Source organism: Vigna unguiculata, chromosome 10, assembly GCF_037176805.1.
Source record: "Vigna unguiculata cultivar grain cowpea cultivar isolate G323 ecotype 2 chromosome 10, ASM3717680v1, whole genome shotgun sequence".
In the NCBI taxonomy this organism is placed as follows: Eukaryota; Viridiplantae; Streptophyta; class Magnoliopsida; order Fabales; family Fabaceae; genus Vigna; species Vigna unguiculata.
This window is the reverse complement of record NC_140801.1, coordinates 45,019,037-45,044,926: the sequence shown is the minus strand read 5'-3', so window position 1 is coordinate 45,044,926 and position 25,890 is coordinate 45,019,037. Positions and strand designations below refer to the sequence as shown.

Sequence of the window (25,890 nt, the reverse complement as noted above, 5' to 3'; positions counted from 1 at the left end):
TCACCAATTCCTATGTCCAATTCACAGTAACACATTCCAATTCGTGATTTCAACCCTAACTCATATTCACTGTTCCATTCATTTAAGCCTTCGATTAGGTGGTTATACCTACTGTTGATCATCATTACCCCTCTATAAGGATCACCACTGCCTTTTGCCCCGATCAGATTTCACCCAGAATTCCAGAAAACCCAAAAACGAGTCAGATTGCTCCGCGCCGCCTGGCGGTTTATCCAGTCCCGCCAGGCGCTTCATCAACAAACCCAGTAATTGGTTAAGATGCCTTGCGTCGCCTGGCGGCCGGGAATGTGCCGTCGGGCGGTTCCTCTTCTAGGAACCCAAAACATACCAAATAGCATGAGTCGCCTGGCGGTGGTTCATCACCCGCCAGGCGGTTTCTGGAAAATTCCAGAAACGCAGAATTATTAAGGCATTAACAGTACACAACATCAATTATACCATACAGTTACACATTTATGATCATATGCATAAATTTTACCGAGTCCAGCTCCCCTAACCTGGTTCCTTAGCTTAAATTTGAACAATTGATGAAGCTCTCCCTTGATCACCAATGGCCAACCTTGGTTTCTCTCAATTCTGCCTTCAACTCCCTCACGTCAGACCCCTCTCACTCCCCTTGTCTCTGTTTTTCTGAGTCTAAGTTCAGCCTTGCCAAAACCTTGCCTAAACTCCAACTTTTTCCTTTTAAACTAGTACTTTAGGTTACCCAAAATATAAGTTCATTTACTTTTTAATAACCCTCCATCTCTCATCATGAATGGTGAATGCAGCCCCCTTCCCATGGTTTCTGTTAACCTTTCCCATTTCCCTCTAAAGTCACCATTAGCAAAAATAACATAAGCATAAGTTCCATTTAGAATTTCCAAGGTTTGAACCCATGACCCATTTGTTACCACTCAAGTGCATAACCACTTCAACCAATCATGTTTCATGCTAACCATCACAATTCAAGCATCATATCATAACAGAACATGCTTTCATAGATTGAAATAATAATAATAACACAAAAAGTATCATGCATAGGACTCGAACCCAAGTCCTTTAACACAATCAACGTGCTCTCAACCACATGAGCTAGCACTTTTCCATGTCATACCAACCATAATTTAATGTCATAATTATTACCCCTCCCGTATTTATTAATTATTTATTTATTTAATTAATTAAATTCTACGGGTCTTACAATACTCCCCCCTTTTTAAATTTTTCGTCCTCGAAAAAGAGAACTTACCAGTGAAGAGATGAGGATAGGACCGCCTCATGACATCGTCCATCTCCCATGTCATTTCTTGAGTTGCCTCATCCCATAGGACTTTCACGGTTTTGATTTCTTTCCCTCCGACCTGTTTCGTTTGAGAATCCAAGATTCTCACTGGTCCGGCTCCAATGGTTAAGTCCTCCTGTATCTGCACATCGTCATCCTCCAGAATATGCGTAGGATCGGCTATATATTTTCTCAAATGTGACACATGGAAAACATTATGCAAGTTTCCCAAGTGTGGTGGCAATGCCATCTCGTACGCTGCAGGACCAATCCTCATCATGATCTGATATGGTCCGATGAATCGAGGTGTCAGCTTCCTCGATTTAAGTGCTCTGCCAATACCTGCAGTAGGGGTAACTCTGAGAAATACGTGGTCCCCTGCCTTAAACTCAAGCGGCCTCCTCCTCTTGTCCGCGTACGACTTCTGCCTGCTCTGAGTCGCGCGCATCCGATCCTCAATCACCCTCACCTTCTCGGTGGTCTGCTGTAAGAACTCTGGCCCAAGAACCACCGCCTCGCCATCCTGTTGCCAACACAATGGCGTCCTACATCTCCTACCATACAGGGCCTCGTAGGGTGCCATTCCAATACTGGTATGATAACTATTATTATACGTGAATTCTACCAATGGCAACACATCACTCCATGTACCCAGATGGTCTAAAACACAGGTCCTCAACAGGTCCTCCAACGACTGTATAGTCCGCTCAGACTGTCCATTTGTCTGAGGATGATAGGCGGAGCTCATCCTGAGCTGAGTACCCAAAGCGTTCTGCAATGACTGCTAGAACCTCGATGTGAACCTCGGGTCTCTATCTGACACAATACTCGCTAGCACTCCATGTAATCTAACAATCTCTCGCACATACAAATCCGCCAGCCTATCCATATTCATCTTCTGGTTAATCGGCAGAAAATGAGCACACTTCGTCAACCTGTCTACTATCACCTAGATTGAGTCATGCCCTTTCACTGATCTCGGCAGGTGAGTGATGAAATCCATGGAAATGCTGTCCCATTTCCACTGTGGAATATCCAGAGGTTCTAACATACCACCCGGTCGCTGGTGTTCTATCTTCGCTTTCTGACATACCAAGCAAGAAGCGACGTAATCAGCCACATCCGTCTTCATACCCGTCCACCAGAAAGAGGCTTTCAAATTCTTGTACATCTTAGTCATACCCGGATGTATGCTAAGATGACTCTTATGCCCCTCATCTAGGAGCATCTTCCTCAGAACCCTGTTGTTTGAAACACACACTCTCTCCCTGAACCGTAGAATCCCATCTCTGCCCATTCGGAAATCCTTCCTCTTCTCAGTGCCCAACTCACCAGTTATCAGTTGTAGTTCCTGATCCTTACCCTGTTCCACCCGGAGCTCATCTAGGAACTCATTCGTGATCCTCAACATGCTGCATCGTATCTGTCCAGGCCCCATATCCAACCCCAGATTCATGTCCCTCAACTGTTCTATCAGCTCCAACTCTCTAATCATCATAGCTGATACATGAATTCTCTTCCTACTCAGGGCATCTGCTACGACATTTGCTTTACCAGGGTGGTACAATAGCTCAAAGTCGTAGTCCTTTAAATACTCCATCCAACGCCTCTGTCTCATATTCAGCTCTTTCTGATCAAACAAGTATTTCAAGCTTTTATGATCGTTGAATACCTAGAACTGCGCTCCATACAGATAATGCCTCCATGTCTTGAGGGCAAACACGACTGCCGCTAACTCCAAGTCGTGTGTCGGGTAATTCTTCTCATGCACCTTCAACTGTCTCGATGCATATGCTACAGGCCGTTTATCCTGCATCAGCACACAGCCTAACCCCTGATACGAGGCATCACAGTACACCTCAAATGTTTTAGTCGTGTTAGGGATTGCCAATATCGGTGCGGTGGTCAGCCTTCTCTTCATATCCTCGAAACAAGCTTCACACTCGTCTGTCCACGAGAAAGGTTGGTCCTTTCTCGTAAGCTGTGTAAGAGGACTCACCATCTTGGAGAAACCCTCCACAAACCGTCGATAATACCCTGCCAAACCCAGAAAACTCCGTACCTCTGAAACTGTTTGGGGCCTCTCCCACTTCACCACAGTCTCTATCTTTGCCGGATCAACGGCTATTCCTTGGGCTGAGATCACATGGCCCAGGAATTGTACCTCTTCCAACCAGAATTCACATTTCGACAGTTTCCCATACAACTGGTGCTCTCTGAGAATCCCCAATACTACTCTTAGATGCTCTGCGTGTTCTTCCCTGCTCTCAGAGTAGATCAGAATGTCATCGATAAACACCACTACAAACTGATCTAGGTGTGGCCTGAAAATCCTATTCATGTAATCCATGAATATAGCCGGCGCATTGGTCACCCCAAATGGCATCACTACATACTCGTAGTGACCATACCGTGATCGAAAAGCTGTCTTCTGGACATCCTCCGGCCTGACAAGGATTTGATGATATCCAGATATCAGGTCTATTTTTGAGAACACCGCAGCTCCCCTCAACTGATCCAATAGATCGTCAATCCTCGGCAACGGGTACTTATTCTTTATCGTTAGCTTATTCAGCTGCCGGTAATCAACACACAACCGGGAGCTACCATCTTTCTTTTTCACTAACAGAACCGGTGCTCCCCACGGTGATGCACTCGGTCGGATGAACTTCTTCTCAAGCAGATCCTCAATCTGTTTCTTTAACTCGGCTAACTCAGCAGGCGCCATTCTGTACGGTGCCATAGAAACTGGCCCAGCGCCAGGGATGAGATCAATGGGGAAATCTACATCCCTGCTAGGCGGTAGTTCTGGAATCTCATCCGGAAATACATTTGCATATTCATCTACTACCGGAATCCTGCTGATCTTCTCGGCCGTGCTCCTCTTCTCTGCCTGAGCCACAATCATGTAATATGTAGCTCCAGCCTCAATCTTCCTCACCGCCTGATTAGACGAGATAAGTTCTAGCCCCACCGTCTCAGGAAACACTATCTGACGTTGCCCGCAATCAATGATGACATGGTTACTCGACAACCAATCCATGCCCAGAATCACGTCTAGACCCTCCATCGACAAACAAATGAGGTTCAACCTGAACCTACAGCCTGCCACCTCCATAGGGCACCCCACGCACATAGAAGTGGTGGATACTTCTCCAGACGCTGGCGTCGCAACTAAAAGCTCGCACCCTAGCTCTCGCATCGTAAGCCCGAGCCTCCTCACACATTCATTAGACACAAACGAATGAGTGGCTCCCGAGTCGAACAACACCACCACCTCGTGGTCACACAACAAACATAGAAACTGTAAAAGGTTACCTGACTGTTTCGCCTCCGTAGTCGTCAAGGCGAACACACGCCCCGGTGCTCTGGGTCGGTCTCCTACTGGCCTCGTAGCTGGCGCACCACCAGCTTGTCTTCTGTTAGGACACTGACGTGCAAAGTGCCCTGTCTACTGACATACGTAGCACCTACCAGTACTACTGCCTCCACCTGTACTGCTGGCAGGTTTAGTACAATCCCTCCTCAAGTGTTCCCCGCCACAGTTATAACACCGTAATCTTCCCCAGGTAGTCGGCGGTCTGCTATAAGGTTTCCTCTGAGGTCTGACATCTGGGGTAGTCCTCTGCTGTTTCCCTCCACTACTCGACCCGGTCTCCAACTGCTCCACAGTCTTGGCCTGCTCGACCAAAACTGGAAACTCTCTAATCCGAAGCGGCACCAGGAAACGACGTAACTCATGTTTTAGGCCGCCCTCGAACTTCCTACACCTCCACTCCTCGGTGACTGCTGGAGTGTAGAAACGCGCCAGATATTCAAACCTCTCTATGTATGCCGCCACAGTCATGGTCCCCTGCTGAAGAGTAAGGAACTCTGCCTCCCGCTCGTGCCTCGCACTGTCGGGAAAGTACTTCTCCAGGAACCTTGTCCTGAAGGCAGTCCATGTCACCTGCTCCTCACGAGTCTGCATCAACTGCTGCATCCCCTGCCACCAATACTCTGCTTCTGCCACCAAGAGAATTGTGACAAACAACAGCCTCTGCTCATCCGTGCATCCCAGCACTCTACAGATCTTCTCGCATTCTTGCATCCAGGCATCTGCCTCATCAGGGGTGGCCTTGCCAGAGAACTTGGCCGGGCGGTGTTTCATGAAATCCTTCATAGATATTGGTCGGGTAGGTGCCACTACAGCTCTGGGTGGCGCCGCTATAGGTTGCATCATGTCCACCATACGATGGATCGCCTGAGCTATGTCATCAGCTCCAGCTGTGTTCCTCCTCCTACGGTTAGCCATAGCTCGTGCACGCCACATATTATAGCTGTTCACATATACAGCTCATATTAGGATTTCATATCCAAAAATAAACTAACAACACAAACAATTAGTCACATAAACGTAACACGGTATGCTCACTCCCCATAGACCCCAAAAATCATTTTGAAAACCATTGCTCTGATACCATATGTAACATCCCGCCAGGATATTACTGATATATAATTAAATAAATGAATTAAGTAAAATCTTGTGTTTAATAATACCTCATTTTCCCAAGACGCGGGAAAATTTAAAACTTTATTAAATGTGCAAATAAAGTATACAACGTTCATTACAAAGCCAAAATCCACAATATTATCAAATCACCCGTCAGGGTTTACATATGTTTCAAAACAAGTGAATAAACACAATAATTTTCCCAAGTCAATCCCCTCTCCGCGACTAGGCTGCACCCGAGCCACCTGCATCACCAACATCTGCTCCCGTGTACCGCGTACACGATCATCGCCACACACACGCATATAGGGTGAGCTTAGCAGATAAAATCACATATATACAAAGCTATAAACATATATATATATATATATATATATATATATATATATATATATATATATATATATATATATATATATATATCAACATGCATACATATCACAGCACTTAACTTAACTTTCCATATTGCCCTATATTTTTATTCCCACAATCCGATCCCCAATACGTTTGTTCGTGTTCTACATCGTCTACTGATTACTTCAAGGTGACTTGCTGCCATACCTATCGGCCACAACCGATAGAGCACGTGCGGGAAAACATGCTACGGATCATACACCGCAACGCCAGGTAGAGTTCCCATATACGAACAAAGCCCGTATCGTCCCAAGACTACCAAACTCGTCAGCCAACAACTGAGGAGGGCAATCTATCCGGACCCATCCGTACTGGCCACAACCAGCACACTCACACCGGCAACTCTCGCCAACCCGAGCCACAACTCAAGGGTTCCTCGTGTTCATCCGCCATCTCGAGCCACAACTCTAGAGATGCTATTCCGAGCCACAACTCAAGGAATACCACGTGCTTAACCCCTATCCCGAGCCACAACTCAAGGGATACGTTCTGAGCCACAACTCTAGGAACACCAGCAATCTCACCCTTAAAGCATCACTAAACGCACTGTAGATCACGAATTCATAATCACAACTCAATGTTGCAGCAGTATAAATCGCATGGCGGGGGACACGTACCGCCAGGCGTTGCCAGCTTCCAGACCGCCTGGCGGGGGACACGTACCGCCAGGCGCCAAGCGCCTCAAACTCACAAAGTCTGCAACCACCGCCTGGCGGGACAGTCTACACCGCCAGGCAGACGCTGTTCCAGGAGCCACTGTCCGTGTCACCGCCGCCTGGCGGAGCCTACCCAACCGCCAGGCGCCATCCAGTCCAGAACCCCACTATGTCCTTGCCCTCGCCTGGCGCTACCCACTCCAGCCGCCAGGCGTTGTATTAGTACAGCAGCACTCCACTTGAGTTCCCTGTCACGAGCTTTCATGGTTCACTGCTTCTAGCTTCCAATGCTATTCTCACTAACTGACTCATAACAAGTCCCCTAGACTTGATTATTCACCATGCCCTTGCATCAATGGAAGTACCTCACTTGAAACCATTTTCTTAGTCTAGATTCACATACTCTTTTCTTTCCCCTTTTTATAACCTACTTCGATATACAAGTTCATCTCACTATATTTTATACTTATTTCTACTATACCCAGATTACAGTACCACTATCCAACAAGACCTCTCAAGGTCCAATATTGCCCTCACCCAATTATATGACTCATACCAAAACCTCAATTTCAATTATCCCTCGTTACCCTAATATACTCGTCCTCGCGTATCCTATCCACCATCTATATCATTCCATTCCATTAACTCCTATCCCTATGACTCCGAACTTCAACCAAATGCACTCGTTTTACACCAAGCTCCTACTGACACTCAACACTCGCTCAATCACAACAAGCACTCCCTCTGCACTGTCACCTACGTCGCCTGGCGGCCAGCTTCGCACCGCCAGGCGGTGCGTCAGTTCTGGAACTTCCCAGATCCCTCCTGCACCCAATGCTCAGCCATTTTTTCCATCTTTAAGAGTACACACAAAACTAATCCCACCACAATCATAACAATTTAATTTATTGATCACCAATTCCTATGTCCAATTCACAGTAACATATTCCAATTCGTGATTTCAACCCTAACTCATATTCACTGTTCCATTCATTTAAGCCTTCGATTAGGTGGTTATACCTACTGTTGATCATCATTACCCCTCTATAAGGATCACCACTGCCTTTTGCCCCGATCAGATTTCACCCAGAATTCCAGAAAACCCAAAAACGAGTCAGATTGCTCCGCGCCGCCTGGCGGTTTAACCAGTCCCGCTAGGCGCTTCATCAACAAACCCAGTAATTGGTTAAGACGCCTTGCGTCGCCTGGCGGCCGGGAATGTGCCGCCAGGCGGTTCCTCTTCCAAGAACCCAGAACACACCAATTCGCATGAGTCGCCTGGCGGTGGTTCATCACCCGCCAGGCGGTTTCTGGAAAATTCCAGAAAACCAGAATTATGAAGGCTTTAACAGTACTCAAACAATCAATATACCATACAGTTACACACTTATAATTATATGCATAAAATTACGGAGTCCAGCTCCCCTAACCTGGTTCCTTAGCTTAAATTTGAACAATTGATGAAGCTCCCCCTCAATCACCAATGGCCAACCTTGGTTTCTCTCAATTCTGCCTTCAACTCCCTCACGTCAGACCCCCCTCACTCCCCTTGTCTCTGTTTTTCTGAGTCTAAGTTCAGCCTTGCCAAAACCTTGCCTAAACTCCAACTTTTTCCTTTTAAACTAGTACTTTAGATTACCCAAAATATTAAAACGAATTTAAGTTCATTTACTTTTTAATAACCCTCCATCTCTCATCATGAATGGTGAATGCAACCCCCCCCTTGGCCGTACTGCTTCCCATGGTTTCTGTTAACCTTTCCCATTTCCCTCTAAAGTCACCATTAGCAAAAATAAAATAAGCATAAGTTCCATTTAGAATTTCCAAGGTTTGAACCCATGACCCATTTGTTACCACTCAAGTGCATAACCACTTCAACCAATCATGTTTCATGCTAACCATCACAATTCAAGCATCATATCATAACAGAACATGCTTTCATAGATTGAAATAATAATGATAACACAAAAAGTATCATGCATAGGACTCGAACCCAAGTCCTTTAATGCAATCAAAGTGCTCTCAACCACATGAGCTAGCACTTTTCCATGTCATACCAACCATAATTTAATGTCATAATTATTACCCCTCCCGTATTTATTAATTAATTATTTATTTAATTAATTAAATTCTACGGGTCTTACACTCTCTTGCCGCCATTCTCGCCCAAGCGAGCCCAGATGTTGCCAATCTCGCCTAAGCGAGATCCTTTCTTCAGCTTGAAGTACTCTTGCTCGCCTAAGCGAGATGTTGGCTTCAACACATCTCGCCCAAGCGAGAGGCTTTCTTTGGGATGAAGAATGTTGTCTCGCTCAAGCGAGACTTAGGTAGCTTGAGCGAGACTTCATGGGTATATATTCTTAGTGCATCAGAAAGTGAAATCAACTGGAGAATTTGGGAGAGAAACTGCAGACTTGCTGGAGCTGTGACCACGAGCTACAGAGTTCACATTATCTTCTTCTTCTTTAACTCTTAGGATTTTGATAGCTACCATGAGTAGGTAATCTTCTCCTTTGGGATTGAATGTAATCTACTCGAACTTGGATGTAATCTGGTGATATTTATATATAGCATTTCTGTTTTATTCAATATTGGTATTATTGTTCTGCTCTTAATGCTTACTTCTATCTGATCAATAGATGTTTTGATTTTGATTTTTAGATCTGACTGGAAAGTATTTCTGAAAATCTGATTTGAACAATGATACTTGATATACGGTGATGCTAGGAATAGATCTCAATATATCAATTGCTTTTAACACTCGACCGTAATGCTGGATAGTTTGTTGAATATGTGAGGAATCAATATTCAGGGAACTAATCTTATGAATTTTATACGCGAGGGATCGGTATAAATGATTTTTGAGTGTGCATCAATATTGGTATTTTCAGATGTTATATATTATATTCATCCAGATTACAGACAAGGGAGATAGATGAAATTCAATCCCGGTTTCTTTTACTGTATTTTTCTAAACTTTTCCACTTTTACTGTATTAATTTTATGCAATAGTTAATGTCAAATCAAATTAAAATCTTTGTATATATATATATATATATATATATATATATATATATATATATATATATATATATATATATATATATATATATATATATATATATATGCTGATCGAGATAATTAATTATTTTAACTGAATCTGTTCCTCGTGGGTTCGACACTCTTACTTCAAATCATTATACTACAGTTGACTTTTGGTACGCTTGCCAAGATACCCAACAAATTGGCATAGGAATCTCACGTAGTTCAACTGCTCTTATTGTGCAAGGAGTTTGGAGTTTTGAATGCAGCTTCAGCAGGAATCTTAATTTATACGGCTCTGGTTGATCTTCTTGTCGCTGATTTCATGAGTCCAAGGATACAACATAGTGGCAGACTCCGTCTTCGAGCAAATGTTTTTCTTTTGCTTGGAGCTGGTTTGATGTCTCTGGTAGCTAAATGGGCTTAAGAATGGAAGGAAGTCTCTTCAAGTAGTCTCCTTTCATTTTTTTTTTCAGTAATCTCCTTCAAATATATAATCGAACAATAAGTTTATAATCGAACAAATCTAATGAACTTGTTTCTTTACGGTTAATTTTATTATTCAGTTACTTTAAGTATATTAAAACTGATTCATTTCCGAGATATGAATTTTCAAGTAGAAGTATGAGAGATTTAATAAAACATAATTATCTATATCACCTAGAAATTGTATTGAAACTTGGGACGATAATAATTTTAAAATTCTTTTATATTTAAATTTAATTTATAATAAATTAATTTGTAATCAGATAAAGTGTTCTAAAAGTATAGAGTTTCAATATGGTTAAGTATCAACTTAACAAGAGAATTTGTTTTAGGTGAAAGATTCAATGTTGGTTTACGGGTGAGAACGCTATAGCACAACAAATTCACCGATTGACATTTGTGTATATCATGTAATTTTGTTTGCATTATATATAAATAAAAGTTATATTCAGCATATAACAATAATAAGCTTTATTAAAGTTTAAAGTAGTTGGTTTTTTTACAACTACTTTTATTTATTCACATTTTCGAGTAAAAGTATAATTCATGGATTCAGTTCGTTTTGATAGATAAAGTTACAAGTCATGGCAGCCACAATTTTCAATGAGTTTTTTATTTTGTTCCTTTTTAAAAAAAGAAAACTTTAATAAGTTGTTTAGAATTAGTCTTTTGCTCTCTTTGCTGAATTTTAGTCTTTAATGGCCTAATTGTCAACGCAAGTTAATAAGGGTACTATACAATGAGTATTAAATCAAGTATTAAATCAATCCCTCTGTAAAATAAACAAATTCAACTTCCAAAATATTATGCTTAAGGAGTGTGGTAACTTTGGAGATGAAGCCAGCCTTCCTCAGCTTGATCAGTTCTCATCAATTCACTGGAATGGATAATGAAGATCCATATACTCACCTTTCTACATTCTATGAATTGATAGGAACCATGGGCTTTCAAGAAGGAGATCTTGAGCATGTATACATGCATTTGTTTCCTTTTTCTTTGGCAGGTAAAGCAAAGGAATGGCTTAAGTCACATCCAAATCAGAGTTTGAACAGCTGGAAGGATGTTGAGGAGAAATTCTTGAACAGATTCTTTCCACCATCTCGCTACATCAAAGCCAAAGCTGATATTTCGACGTTTGGGCAAGGACCAAATGAGCCATTTTGTGAAGCTTGGGAGCGGTTCAATTCTTTATTGAGGAAATGCCCAAATCACGGATTTGAAGATATTGCTCAGCTGGACATATTTTGTAATGGTCTGAGGCCTGACACCAAGATGATATTAGATGCAGCAGCAGGTGGAACAATGATGAGTGTAGATGCGGAGCAAGCAACAAGAATCATTGAGGCATTAGCATCCACAGATCATCAAGCTCAACATAATAGGCAAACTGTTCAGAGGAAGGGAGTGCTTGATCTTAGTACTACAGATGCGATCTTAGCTCAGAATAAAATTCTGACTCAACAGATTGAAGCACTGACGAAGCAGATGTCTAAATTGCCAGAGCAGTTGCAAGTTGTGCAATCTTTTCCCAATCACCAACCCATGAGATGTGACTTTTGTGGAGGAGATCATCCAAATGGTCATTGTTCTTATCAGAGTAGCTCACAAGGAGAAGTTCAATATGTGAGCAACCAAGGAAGACCAGGAAATTTCTCCAACAATAACAACTTTTCACAAGGGTGGAGAAACAATCCAAATCAGAATTTTGGATGGAAGCAAGATGTTGGTCCTTCAAACAGACAACCTCCTTATCAACAACAACAACAACATTATCCTTCGGTGCATGACAGAACATCTAAACTAGAGGATACTTTAGAAAAGTTTATGCAAGCTTCTTTGACCAATCAGAAAAATACAGAAGCTTCAATCAGAAATCTCGAAACACAGGTTGGACAGTTGGCGAAACAATTATCAGATCAGCAAACAGGTCAATTTTTCGCCAACACACAGACTAATCCCAAGGAGCATTGTAAATCTATTACCACCCGAAGTGGTAAAGTTGTGGGAAGAGGGATTGGAGACAAACTGGGTGTAGAGGAGGAGGTGTTGGAGGAAAAAGAGAGAGAGAATGAAAAAAATGAGTGTGAGGGAGAGGAAGAACAAAATAAAAGAGAGTTTGTAAATAAAAGAGAAGAAAAAGAAGAAAAAAATAAAAGTGAGGAGAAAAAGAGGGAGAAGGATGAGAAACAGGTGCCTCAGTTGAAGAGCCTACCATACCCTCAAAATCCCTTCAAAAAAGACAAGGAAAGGCAGTTTGCAAGATTCATGGACATTTTCAAGCGACTACAGATTAACATCCCTTTTGTGGAGGCTATGGAGCAGATGCTGACATATGCAAAATTCATGAAAGAGCTCCTAACAAAAAAGAGAAGATTCTCTGAAGAGACAGTGGAGCTTGAAGCAGGGTGTAGTGCTATAATTCAAAAATCATTACCTCAGAAATCCAAAGACTCTGGGAGCTTCACTATTCCAGTTACAATCGGAACATTACCAGTGGGAAAAGCATTGCCTGATCTGGTGTCAGTATAAATTTGATGCCTTTGTCTATGCTAAAAAGAATAGGAGATCTGGAAGTGAGGCCTACACGGATGACATTAGAGCTAGCTGACAGATCCATGAAGTATCCCTATGGTGTGGCAGAGGATGTCTTGGTTAAGGTTGACAAATTCATGTTCCTAGTTGATTTTGTAGTAATGGATATTGAGGAAGACACTGAAGTTCCTCTAATACTGGGAAGACCTTTCATGAAGACGGCCAAGGTCATTATTGACGTTGATGATGGAAAATTGAAGGTCAGGGTGCAAGATGATGAAGTCAACTTTAATGTATTTGAAGCAATGCAGCACCCGAAGGACAAGCAACAATGCTTCAGGATGGATGTGATAGATGAAATTTTTCTGTCATCCAGGAAGCAATTGACAAAGGCAAGCCCATTGGAAAAAGCTTTGATTGGAGCTTGTGATGATCTGGAGGAAGATGAAGAAAAGAAAGTTGATGAATACCTAACACATCTGAATTCAGCAAAAGAAATTGCATCAAATGAAATACAGCTTGAGAAATTGCAACAAGAAAATAGAACTGAAAGTCAGAAGCTGGAGCTAAAGGTATTACCTCCTCATTTAAAATATGTTTTTCTTGCAGATGGAGGTAACAAACCAGTGGTGATCAGTAGTACTTTAACGGCTTCTGAAGAGGAAAAGTTTATTTCAGTTCTTAAGGCCAACGATGGTGCACTAGGTTGGACTTTATCTGATCTTAAAGGAATTAGTCCATCCTACTGTATGCACAAAATTCATATGGAGAAAGACTGCAAGCTTGTAGCACAGCCTCAGCGACGATTGAATCCAACCATGAAAGAGGTGGTCAACAAAGAAGTAATGAAGTTACTTGATGCAGGTATGATCTATCCAATCTCCGACAGTGCCTGGGTCAGCCCGGTCCAGGTAGTTCCAAAAAAAGAAGGTATGACTGTTATTTGTAATGATAAAAATGAATTAATTCTTACTAGAACAATCACAGGTTGGATAATGTGTATACATTATTGAAAATTAAATCAGGCCACTAAGAAAGATCATTTTCCTTTGCCTTTCATGGATCAAATGCTAGAAAGGTTAGCAGGGCAAGCATTCTATTATTTTCTGGATGGATATTCTGGTTATAATCAAATTGCAGTGGATCCAGAAGACCAAAAAAAAACTGCTTTTACTTGTCCCTTTGGTGTGTTTGCTTACAGGAAAATGCTGTTTGGATTGTGTAACGCACCAGCAACTTTTCAACGATGCATGCTCGCAATTTTCTCGGACTCGGTGGAAAAATGCATAGAAGTCTTTATGGATGACTTCTCTGTATTTGGGGCTTCATTTGATCAATGCCTGGAAAACTTAAACACCGCACTAAAGCGGTGTGTTGATACTAATCTGGTTTTGAATTGGGAAAATTGCCATTTTATGGTAATTGAAGGTGTGGTGCTGGGCCACAAAATCTCTGCTAAAGGTATTGAAGTCGACAAAGCTAAAGTGGAGATCATTGAAAAGCTGCCACCACCCAAAAATATGAAGGGTATCAGGAGTTTTCTAGGCCATGCTGGGTTCTACAGACGATTCATCAAAGATTTCTCCAGAATTGCCAAACCACTCAGCAATCTGCTCAACAAGGATACACCCTTTAATTTTAATGTTGAATGTTTGCATGCATTTGAATTGTTAAAACAGAAATTGGTTTCAGCTCCTGTGATAATTGCTCCTGATTGGAATTTAGGCTTTGAGTTAATGTGTGATGCAAGTGACTATGCCATAGGAGCAGTTTTAGGACAAAGGAAATCCAAAGTTTTTCATGCTATACACTATGCAAGCAAAGTCCTTAATGAAGCTCAAATTAATTATGCAACAACTGAAAAGGAATTGTTAGCTATAGTTTATGCATTGGAAAAATTTAGAGCATATTTGATTGGTTCATCTGTCACTGTATATACTGATCATGCTGCAATTAAATACTTGTTAACCAAATCTGATTCAAAACCAAGACTAATTAGATGGATCTTATTGTTGCAGAAATTTGATTTGGTGATCAAGGACAAAAAGGGAAGTGAAAACTTTGTAGCTGATCATTTGTCTAGATTGGTGAATACTGAGGTGACCAACACTCAATCAGAGGTGCAAGAGGAGTTTCCTTATGAAAAATTGATGATGGTGCAAGAAAGGCCATGGTTTGCTGACATGGCCAATTTCAAAGCTGCAGGGGTCATACATGAAGATCTTAATTGGCACCAGAAGTGGAAATTCCTGAGAGATGCACACCAATATGTGTGGGATGATCCTCATTTGTTCAAAATCGGAGCTGATCAACTGTTGAGAAGGTGTGTATCCAATGATGAGGCAAAGAGCATTCTGTGGCACTGTCATAGTTCCCCATATGGAGGGCATTTTAATGGAGAGAGGACAGCTGCAAAAGTCCTCCAATATGGATTTTATTGGCCCACCTTATTCAAAGACGCACATAAATATGTGCAACACTGCAATAGTTGTCAGAGAATAAGGAGAATCTCAAAAAGACATGAAATGCCACTGAATATCATTTTAGAGGTTGAGGCTTTTGATTGTTGGGGAATCGACTTTGTGGGACCACTGCCATCTTCTTTCTCAAATGAATACATTTTGGTGGCAGTTGATTATGTGACAAAGTGGGTTGAAGCAGTAGCAGCTCCTAAGGCCGATGCCAAAACTATAATCAAATTTCTCAAGCGGAATATCTTTTGCAAGTTTGGTACTCCAAAAGTGTTGATTAGTGATGGTGGTTCACACTTTTGCAATGCTCAACTTCAGAAATGTTTAGAACATTATGGAGTGCGGCATAAAATTGCATCACCTTATCATCCACAGACCAATGGACAAGCGGAGGTGTCAAACAGGGAACTCAAGCGTATTCTAGAGAAGACAGTGGCATCTTCAAGAAAAGATTGGTCAATGAAGTTGGATGACGCACTCTGGGCCTACAGAACTGCTTATAAATCTCCCACAGGTTTATCCCCATTCCAGCTAGTATATGGTAAGTCATGTCACTTACCGGTTGAACTGGAACACAAGGCATTCTGGGCCTTGAAATTCTTGAATTTTGATTCAAAGGTAGCAGGAGAAAAGAGAAAATTACAACTGCAAGAATTGGAGGAAATGAGACTCAACGCTTATGAGTCCTCTAAGCTCTACAAGGAAAAGATGAAAGCTTATCATGACAAGAAAATTCTCAAAAGAGAATTTTATCCTGGCCAATCAGTGTTATTGTTCAACTCCAGGTTGAGGCTATTCCCTGGAAAGCTAAAATCAAAATGGTCAGGACCATTTCTTGTCAAAAATGTGAGACCTTATGGAGCCATTGAACTAGAGGATCCTGAATCTAAAAGGAGCTGGGTTGTAAACGGGTAAAGGTTGAAGCCCTATCTTGGTGGTGAGATTGATAGGCTCGCCACAATCATTCAACTGGATGAACCTTAAATGAAACAGGCGTCAGGCTCGTGACGTTAAACAAGCGCTTCCTGGGAGGCAACCCAGTGTTTTAATTATGTTCTTGCATTTCAATTTCATCTTATGTGATTAAATGTGTTTGTGTATGTAATTATGTGTTTGTGTGTATGTAATTATAGTTTTATGTTTTTGTGTAAAAAGGTGAATTTTAGCATCCAATCATCTCAATAAGGCAAACCATGCACTTTTGGTGTTTCAAACAAAACTGGTATTTTAAGCATGGGAATGAGTTTTGGTGCCAGAATTGAGATCATCAAATGCTAAAAATTGCCTTGTTTTGGCCAAATTGTGAAATTTGAGTTTAAAAGCTTGATTTTGAGTTTGTTGATGTGAAACCTTTTGGAATGATAGAGAATTGATTGAAGTATGGTTTGATGTGTGTTTTTGAGCTATTTGGATTGAAAGGATCATGAATCAAGTGAGTGAAAGTTGAGCAAAAATTTGAAAAGTGGCAAAATCAGAGTTTTCCAAAACTGCATGAAATCTCGCCCAAGCTAAACATGTCTCGCCTGGGCGAGATATGCAGAACCTGAGCCAACCAATTTTGCTGATATACTCGCTTAAGCGAGTAGTGGCTCGCCTGGGCGAGAATGCCCTGCACCAGGGGTGTTTTGGGCGACACAGTCTCGCCTGCGCGAGACTTTTTAATTTTTCTCTCACGCTCATCTCGCTTAAGCGAGAATCAGTCGCTTGAGCGAGAATTCATGTTTAAGTGGGTAGCAGGGGCTGAACTTTTCAGTTTTCTTTCCCCCAAACCCTCGCTCCCAACTCTCGCTCACATTCTTCCTTCTCAGTTTTGAGCGTACCATGCACTCGCTCAATTCTTTGAATTTTAACTCACAAATTTCGTCTCCCTTTGCTAATCTCACTTCAAGGTAAGTTGTTCTTCGTCATTCTCTTCATTTCCACCAAGCATAGTCACGATTTTGTACACTCCAAACCCTAGGAGAGTGCCCATGTTCTGTTTGCTACATTTTGTGTTATATTGTGAGTTTTAATATGAATTGATGCTGTAGCAGAATAATGTGGGTTGTTTATGCACGAATTGGTTCAAAAATTTCATTTTTTAAGAGTGCATTCAAGCTGTTTGACAAAATGTGTGACTTAATTTCGTCTTGGTTGGTCATTTAACTTGTGAAAGCTGACTTGGCATGCTTTTTGTGGGTTAATTTTCATCCTTGCTGGTCCATGGCTAGAACAAAGACAACATCTAGACTTCCCACTATTGAACCCAGCAAAGGGAAGAGGAGAAGACGTGCAAGTAGCTATTCTCCTGAAAGGCCAATAAGCAATCGTTTTAGGGACCCCGAAAGAGAAGAACGGTATGAGAAGATAAAGAACTGGGTCTTTATCAAAGAAAGAAAGGTGGTCCTACTTCCAGATGAATATGATCCATTCTTGAATGGCCTTATTAGGAGGAATTGTATGAAGTTGGCTGACCCGCTTCCCAAATTTGATCCAGAGATTGTGAGAGAGTTCTATGCAAATGCTTATTCTGAGGACAATCCTAGTGAAAAGAGATCTAAAGTTAGGGGGAGGTGGGTAAATTATGATCAAGCAGCCATCAGTGAATTCCTTGGTAATCCACTACCTCTAGAACCAGGGCAACGCTGTGACTTCACAACAAGAAGGAGGAGTCATGAACCTTATGATGAAAATGAAGTAGCACTCCTTATATGCGCTGCCAACCGATCTTATCAAGTCGGACCCACTGGAAATCCTCTCAGAATTCTAAGAGGGGATATGAAAGTCTTAGCCTAAGTCTGGACCACATTCTTACTTGCAAACATAGTGCCCATTGGCCACGTGTCAGACTTGAACGTCCCTAGATGTCATCTCCTTTATTGCATAATGAGGGAGGATCTGATTGTTGACATCGCCACAATTATCTCTGAAGAAATCCACAAATTTGTGAGATACGAAGTCAACACTAGGAATGACAAGGCAAAAGGTGCTTTGGGTTTTCCGGCTTTGATCACAGCTCTTTGCCAAGATCAAGGGGTGGAGGTAGAGTTAACTGAAAAGATACGACCATCAATTACCAAGAGATTCATTGAACACTTTTGTACCCACCCAGAGGACTTGGAGCAGCTAGAAGAGCCCCAGCTGGATCAACAAGCTGAAGACCAACAAGCTGAAGATCAACCAGTTGAAGACCAACCAGCAATGGAAGAACAACAAACAGGGCCCACACAGCAACCTCAGCTCAACATGAATAATGAATTGCTTGAGCAAATGAGATATCTGAGGTTGCAAATGGAGCACATTCACCAGCAAAATGTTTCCATTTATAGAGGACAACTCCACCTTCAGGAGTACCTCTATTAGAATGTCCGCGGACCATACCCAAGCATGACTCCACCAGAATTCTTGACTTATCTGCAGTGGCCTGGGGACAGTCCTATTTTCCCGGGGGGAAATGGACCTGTTGCAGGTGAGGGACCATCAGGAGCTGCTGAGACAGATGGAGCAGACATTGAGGATGAGATTGATTTTGGAGGAGATTGATTCACAACATCATTCCACCCTTCAAAACTCTATAAATACAGTTTCATTGTTCTTTTTCTTTTAGTATTTTGCAGTATTTATGTAATTACTACTATTTTGCTTTAGTTGTTTTGGCTAGAATGCTATATTATCTAGTTAATTAACTGTTTAACTTTACCTTTTGGCTTAGTATTTTGTGCATAATACTTAGAGACAACTAAAATTTTTGGGAATCACTTTGAAAATCTTTCTTGAGAAAATTGGTTAAAGAGAAATCTGATTTCAGTAAGTATCCTGAGTCTTGAACAACTGAGTGAACTGAACATAGAGGTGAAAAAGGGAAATTTTGGTTGAATTCATAATTAAACAGGAGTAGGATATTAGTGCTGCATAGTTAGTCAAGATAATCAGTTGTAACAACAAGTGAGATACCAAGGAAATAAACCAGAAAACCCAGTGAGTGTATGAATCCTTAAACAGTTTGAGTGTTTCCACTGTTGTTGACAAATTGATATTGTTTAAGTTTTCATTTAATAACATCACATTTGAAGCATGGAAATGATTAAGGCAATTTTGTTGAATTTATAACTCAGTGCCAAATAGCCAACCTGTAAATAATCATCCTTTGTTGATAGCCCATTTGAGCCTAATTGTTTGAATTATGCACCTTAACCTTAACTTGAATTATTATCCTTTCCCTTTGCACACTTAGGGATAGAGAGCATAGGTGCATTTTTCAACTGTAAGGGTAATTGGTTGGTAGAATTGAACTTAAGGAAGAAAAGGGCTGAGTATCATAATTCACTCTTTAGTATTATGTAGGAATGTATATATTTACACAAAAAAAAAGGAAAGAAAAGAAAAGAACAAAAAGAGATAAGAGTGAATTATGAATGAAAAAGAAACTTGGTGTATTGAGGTCTGAATTGTGAGGAATAGAGAGTAGAATTGGGTTTGAATTGTAGCTATGCTCTCTTTTCTAAGTTGTGCTTTTGGTAATCTTGAAAAACCATTATTCTTGAAAGCCTAGCCTCATTACAACCTTGAAAAGACTTTAAGATCCATGCTGATTGTGTGTTTGTGGTTGAATTGAAAATGACTAGCAATTTTGATTTGTTGAAATTCAGTGGAAAATGAGAGAGACACATGCCTGTGAGATTTAAGAGAGAATTTCCTTGGTTAGCATCACTAGTTCTTACAATTAGTTTTCCTGAAAAATTGGTTGCACTCTTATCCTAATGTTGTTTGATAATTGGATTTACCATTTGCTTCTGATTTTGAATATGTGGTTTGGAATGCAAAAGTTGTTTGGACAGGAACTGTGAAAATGATTTCTCAATAACCAATTTCAGTTTTAGTTTGGAATAGCTGTTGATTTTGTTACTTTGCTTGAGGACAAGCAAGATGCTAGGTTGGGGAGAGTTGATAAGTGCCAAAATTTAGTAAAAATTCATAACAAACTCTGGCACTTATGTTTTAAATTTGTGTTCATTTCATATTGATTCTCCCTAAATCTAAGTTTCAATCACATGCTTCCAAGTTTTGATTTAAGGAAATCATTTGATCCTATTTTGTGTGTTTTTCAGGAAAGATTAAAGAGGACTCAAGAAGAATGAAGGAGAAAGCAAGAAACAGAGAAAATAGGGAAGAAATGTTGTCAAGGTCGCTCAAACCAAAGCATTCTCACCTAAGCTAAAGCCACTGCTGTCATTCTCGCTTAAGTGACGCAGACTCTCGCTTAAGCGAGACTGGAGATAGATTGTGTAACGGTGGTTGAAGAGCACACGGTATTATAAATTGAAGAATGCATATTCACAGGATCTCTCATGGATCAAGGTTAGTGGTGCTCTATTATGTTTATCGTGTGAGAATCTTAAATTCTAATGATCCTTAATTAGTTTTACATGAGCATGTATTGTAAGATCTATGATTCTCCAATTAAGTGATTTTTGTTCATTATGATGTTTTCCGTTGCATATATATATATGTATATATATATATATAAGTATAATTGCTTTTTATGATTGATTTTTTGGTCTGCAAGCCGCGTGTTAAAAAATCACGTCCATGGCATGAATTAGTTTTGGTTAAATCTGTTCATGCATGATTTTATGTTGAATGCCACGATGTCTCCCGTACGAATAGCATTAATTGGAATTGTGTGTGTGGTTGAACGTGCCTAATTGGGTTCATGCTTTTCACTGTGAAAGTGCTTTCTATTTTAATTTGGAATGAAGTAATATGGCATAATGTGTGAATGGTATTAAACTATTACTGTGAACGTGTGCAAATCAAAAGTTTTCCAATTTCATAATGTGTGAACCGTGTGGTTACGTGGTTTATTAAACTTAAAGTTTAATGATTTTATTGGTTTACGTCACCAATAAAATTAATATTAATTATTTTATTTATATAAATAATTAATAATTTTATTTTAATTTGCAATAATATTTATGTTTATTATTGTTAAATTAAAATTAATGAGATGTTATATAAAGTTTATAGCAATTAAATGTATATTTATTTATTTATTTGAAATCAAGTATGATAAATTTTGTTAGTCACCAAAGTAGCCAAAATTTTAAAGTTTTTGTGATTTCAAATTATTAATGTTTTTTATTTTAATTACCCATACTATGGATGCTAAATTATGAATAATTAAATTTATGGATTAATTGAAATTCATTCATTATAAGACATTTAAGGATCGCCCAAAGGTTGATTCATTGTTCTCATAATTAATTCTTGGTATCGCGTAGCGGAATATTTAATCTATGGTCAACAATCAAGAGGGGGTGAATTGAATTTTTATAAGTCTTAACAGGTTTTACAAATTTTTCTCAAAATTTAAATGATTAACTTAAAATCACAGTTACTTTAATGCAAGTGCAGATAAATAAAGAGTTTAAAGGAGAAAGATGCACACTGATATTTATACTGGTTCAGATCAAAAGATCCTACGTCCAGTTGTTAATCTCTTAAACAAAGAGATTAACTCAATCACTATAATAATTAGATTACAATAGATTATAAAAGAGTAAGGATTAGAAAACACCTCTCTTGAACAACCACAAGAGATGAATAAAAAGCTCCCCCCTGAATCACACAGAGGATGACCAGCTTTCCTAGCAACAGCGCAACACTCAATCTTCTAAGAACTCACTTAGAAAAAGTTATCACTCACTCACACTAGGCTTTTCAAAGATATTTTTTAAGCATCTCACAGAGCAACACTTTGCAGTCACAACACAAGAACTTTGAATCTTAAAAAGGTAGTTTGAAGTTTGGAAACTGAGTTCTATTTAAAGAGGTTTTCGGAGGTTGAGTTAGAAATGAAGAGTTTAGCTGAAACTACCAAGGATAATCAATTACCCAAAATGGTAATCGATTATCTCATGTACAAATTTGGACAAATATTTTTATAATTGCAGTGGTAATCGATTACCAAAAATGGTAATCGATTATTTCAAGTCGTTTTTCAAGAGCCAAGTTATAACTGCCAGTGATAATCGATTACCATTCGTGGTAATTGATTATCTTAAGTAGGTTTTGAAAAATAGAATTTTTTTGAGTTGGTAATCGATTATTATAAGTTGGTAATCGATTACCATACTGATTTTTGCAAAAGATTAAGTTTCTCTCAGAGGAGTTGCGAGTGGGCTGTTGTTCTAACAATTTTGCACCTAACTAGAAAAAGCACCTAACTAGAAAAAGCACCTAACTAGAAAAAGTTTAAGTCTATTACAATAAGAATCTTTAAACATAAACTATATTGTCTTTAATATATTCAAGTGTTTTCTTCAGCATCTTTATCATCATCAAAATCTTTTAATCAATCTTTGTCAACAATCTCCCCCTTTTTGATGATGATCAAATATATGTTTAAAGTTTCTCTGCAATTTAAACAACTTATGGGAAAGAAACAGTGAGACAACCCTTTAAACTTTTTCTCCCCCTATTTTGATCAGAAGATAAAAAAGGGTCATGAAGGAGGGTAAGAAAAAAAAACACCAGACAAATATAACATAGAGAATTTGTTATTTCAAAGAGAAAGTCATTACACAAGAAGCAATAACATTAAATTAAACAATTAGATCTCCTAAAATTCTTCACTCATGTCATCATCATGAGTGAATGCATCAAATTTTGTTTCTAAATTGGAGAGTCTAGTATTGACTTCTCCAATGGACCTAAGGATTTCTTCATGGCGAGATGTAGATAGAGGAAAGAAGTCTTTAAGTCTTTGATTCAGGCCAAGAATATGGTCTTCTAAGGGGATGGAGGATCCTGTTGTAACATTGCTTGAAGAACCAACATTGGTTTGAGGAGGGACAAGATCTGGGAGGGAGTTCCTTCATCATCTTCATAGTTAGGAACATCATCTTTATGAACATATTCACCTCCAAATTGCACAATCTTCATTTGCCTGAGGAAAGAGTCAGAGATTTCATTTGAAGGTGAGGTGCTTTGACAGAGTTCCCCCTCGGTTGGAACCTGTTTGTACTCACAGATGCGAGATATGAGAAGAGAATATGGAAGAGGATATTGGGTAAGCTTCCTTGCCTTAAGCATAGTCTCCATAAACAACATTGACCAATCAATCATAATATGATTCATTAAACAATAAATGATCAGTAGGTCAGCTTCACTGGATTGAGCATGATTGGTGCCATGTGGGAACAAAATCCAGCCAATAACTTTTTGCTGATGTGCAAATCAGGCTGCCGTAAAATAGACTGTATGTAAGAATTGTATTGAATCTATCGATGTGAGTATACAAGATGGATGTGTGGTCAGCAGAAGGAGGAATTCGTGCTACATTGGTCCAGATATCATCATCAAGAATGATCTCTACTCCCTTGACTTTTGTATACCCAATGTTTCCCCTGAATTTGAGGTTGTAATGGAAAACACGAACAAGATCGGGATAGTAAACACCTTGCATTTCTGTGAAGAATCGAATGCCTTGTTCTTCGAAAAGATCAGGGAAGGAGAATCCTTGGTTTCAGAACCAGCCATTATTGATGAACTTGGGCGTTTGCAGTGGTTTTTCTTTGAAGGGGGTGAGAAACTCTGGGCGTCTGCTTTCATCAAAGATCCAGCCATCAATGGAGGCATCTCTTGGAGGAAGATCAACAAAGGATGAAGGTTGAGCACCTCGTCGACGAGTGGGAATCTTCCTGCGTCGTTCTGCCATTGATTTGCAGAAAAAGGGTTTGTGATTTTGGATGTTTGTGAGTGAATAGTGATTTGTGGAAGAAGGATTTTATAACTGAGAGAGGGAAAAACAGTTTGATTTGGTGATTTGATGGAGAATCTCGCCGTTACAACGGCTAATTGAGGAAAGGTTAATGCGCAACGACGAAGGATAATCGATTATCAAATGTGGTAATCGATTATTTGCTCATATTGCAGAGTCCAGAATGGGGCAACGAAGGTGGGTAATCAATTACCGTAAGTGGTAATCAATTTTTTTCTCATAATCTGGAAAATAAAATGTTTAGAGAAGTTTGGTAATCGATTACCGTAAGTGGTAATCGATTATTTGCTCATAATCTGAGAACCCAGAAATAGAAAGAGGACCTGGTAATCGATTACTATAAGTGGTAATCGATTATTAACACTGTTTTTCGAAATTTTTATAAAGTGCGAATTTGTACATTTTTGTTCAATTTGGTGCATTTTTAAGACACTTCTAAAATTCCCAGATCTCTTCTAAGTTCATAAAATTTATCTTTAGCTAAAGGTTTGGTAAAAATATAAGCTAATTGGTGATTGATATCTACATATTCTATCTCACAATTGCCTTTACTTATGTGATCCCTTAAAAAAATTATGTCTAATTTCAATGTGTTTTGTCCTAAAGTGCATGATGGGATTTTTGGTTAAATTAATAGCACTAGTAAAATATTATAATCTTCTAACTGTTGTTTCATCTAGAGAATTTGAGCACAACAATTTCTAGCAGCTATGTATTCAGCTTCTGTAGTTGACAAAGCCACACAAGCTTGTTTCTTGGAGTGCCAAGAAACTAATGAGCTTCGTAAGAGGTGACAAGTACCACTGGTACTTTTTCTATCTATTTTACAGCCACCATAATCAGCATCAGAGTACCCTATTAAACTAAGTGAGGCCCCAAAAGGATACCAAAGTCCAAAAGATATAGTTCCTTTAAGATATTTTAAAATTCTTTTTATTGCTATAAGATGTGATTCCTTAGGACTGGCTTGATATCTAGCACAAACACATATAAATTGCATAATATCAGGTCTACTTGTTGTAAGATATAAAAGAGACCCTATCATACCTCTAAACATAGTTTGATTTACCTCAATACCTGATTCGTCTTTATCCAAATAGCAAGAAGTTGCCATAGGAGTACTTGCTGCTTTAGCATTATCCATTTCAAATTTTTTAAGTACTTCCTTACAGTATTTAGATTGAGATATGAATGTCCTTTCTTCGATTTTCTTAATTTGCAAACAAAGGAAGAAGGTTAATTCTCCCATCATTGACATTTCAAATTCACTCTGCATTATGCTTGCAAAACCTTCACATAGAGATTTATTAGTTGATCCAAAAATTATATCATCAACATAAACTTGAACCAATAAAATGTGTTTACCTACCCTTTTAATAAACAAAGTTGAGTCTATTTTACCTCTTTCAAAATCATTTTCGAGCAAAAATGTGCTTAAGCGTTCATACCAAGATCTAGGTGCTTGCTTTAAACCATAAAGTGCCTTTTTCAATTTAGAAATGTGATTTGGAAATTTATAATCCTCAAAACCAGGAGGTTGTTCAACGTACACATCTTCTTTGATAAAACTATTTAGAAAGGCACTTTTGACATCCATTTGATATAATTTAAATTTCATAATAGAAGCATAAACAAGAAGTAAGCGTATAGCTTCTAACCTTGCAACAGGGGCATATGTTTCATCATAGTCTATACCTTCTTGTCAATATCCCTTTGCCACAAGCCTAGCTTTATTCTTAGTAATATTTCCA

At 39.5% G+C, this 25,890-nt stretch overlaps 1 protein-coding gene, 1 non-coding gene and 1 pseudogene across 2 annotated transcripts in view; 2 read left to right on the top strand and 1 right to left on the bottom strand.

Annotated features, from left to right (window-relative positions):
- The window catches only part of LOC146883315 (zinc transporter 1-like), a 29,152-nt gene extending 18,836 nt beyond the window's left edge, over nt 1-10,316 (top strand). The window contains exons 5-6 of the mRNA XM_085668387.1: nt 9,271-9,290; nt 10,101-10,316. Of these exons, the coding sequence (XP_085524513.1) occupies nt 9,271-9,290; nt 10,101-10,316 (236 nt within the window). The remainder of the gene's footprint in view (nt 1-9,270; nt 9,291-10,100) is intronic.
- An 893-nt stretch (nt 10,317-11,209) lies between these two features.
- On the top strand, nt 11,210-16,362 carry LOC146883314 (uncharacterized; annotated as a pseudogene).
- LOC114186423 (small nucleolar RNA R71) lies at nt 11,486-11,592 on the bottom strand. The gene has a single exon (XR_003605080.2). It is a non-coding gene; the product is annotated as a small nucleolar RNA R71 (small nucleolar RNA).
- Nucleotides 16,363-25,890: the final 9,528 nt, after the last annotated feature.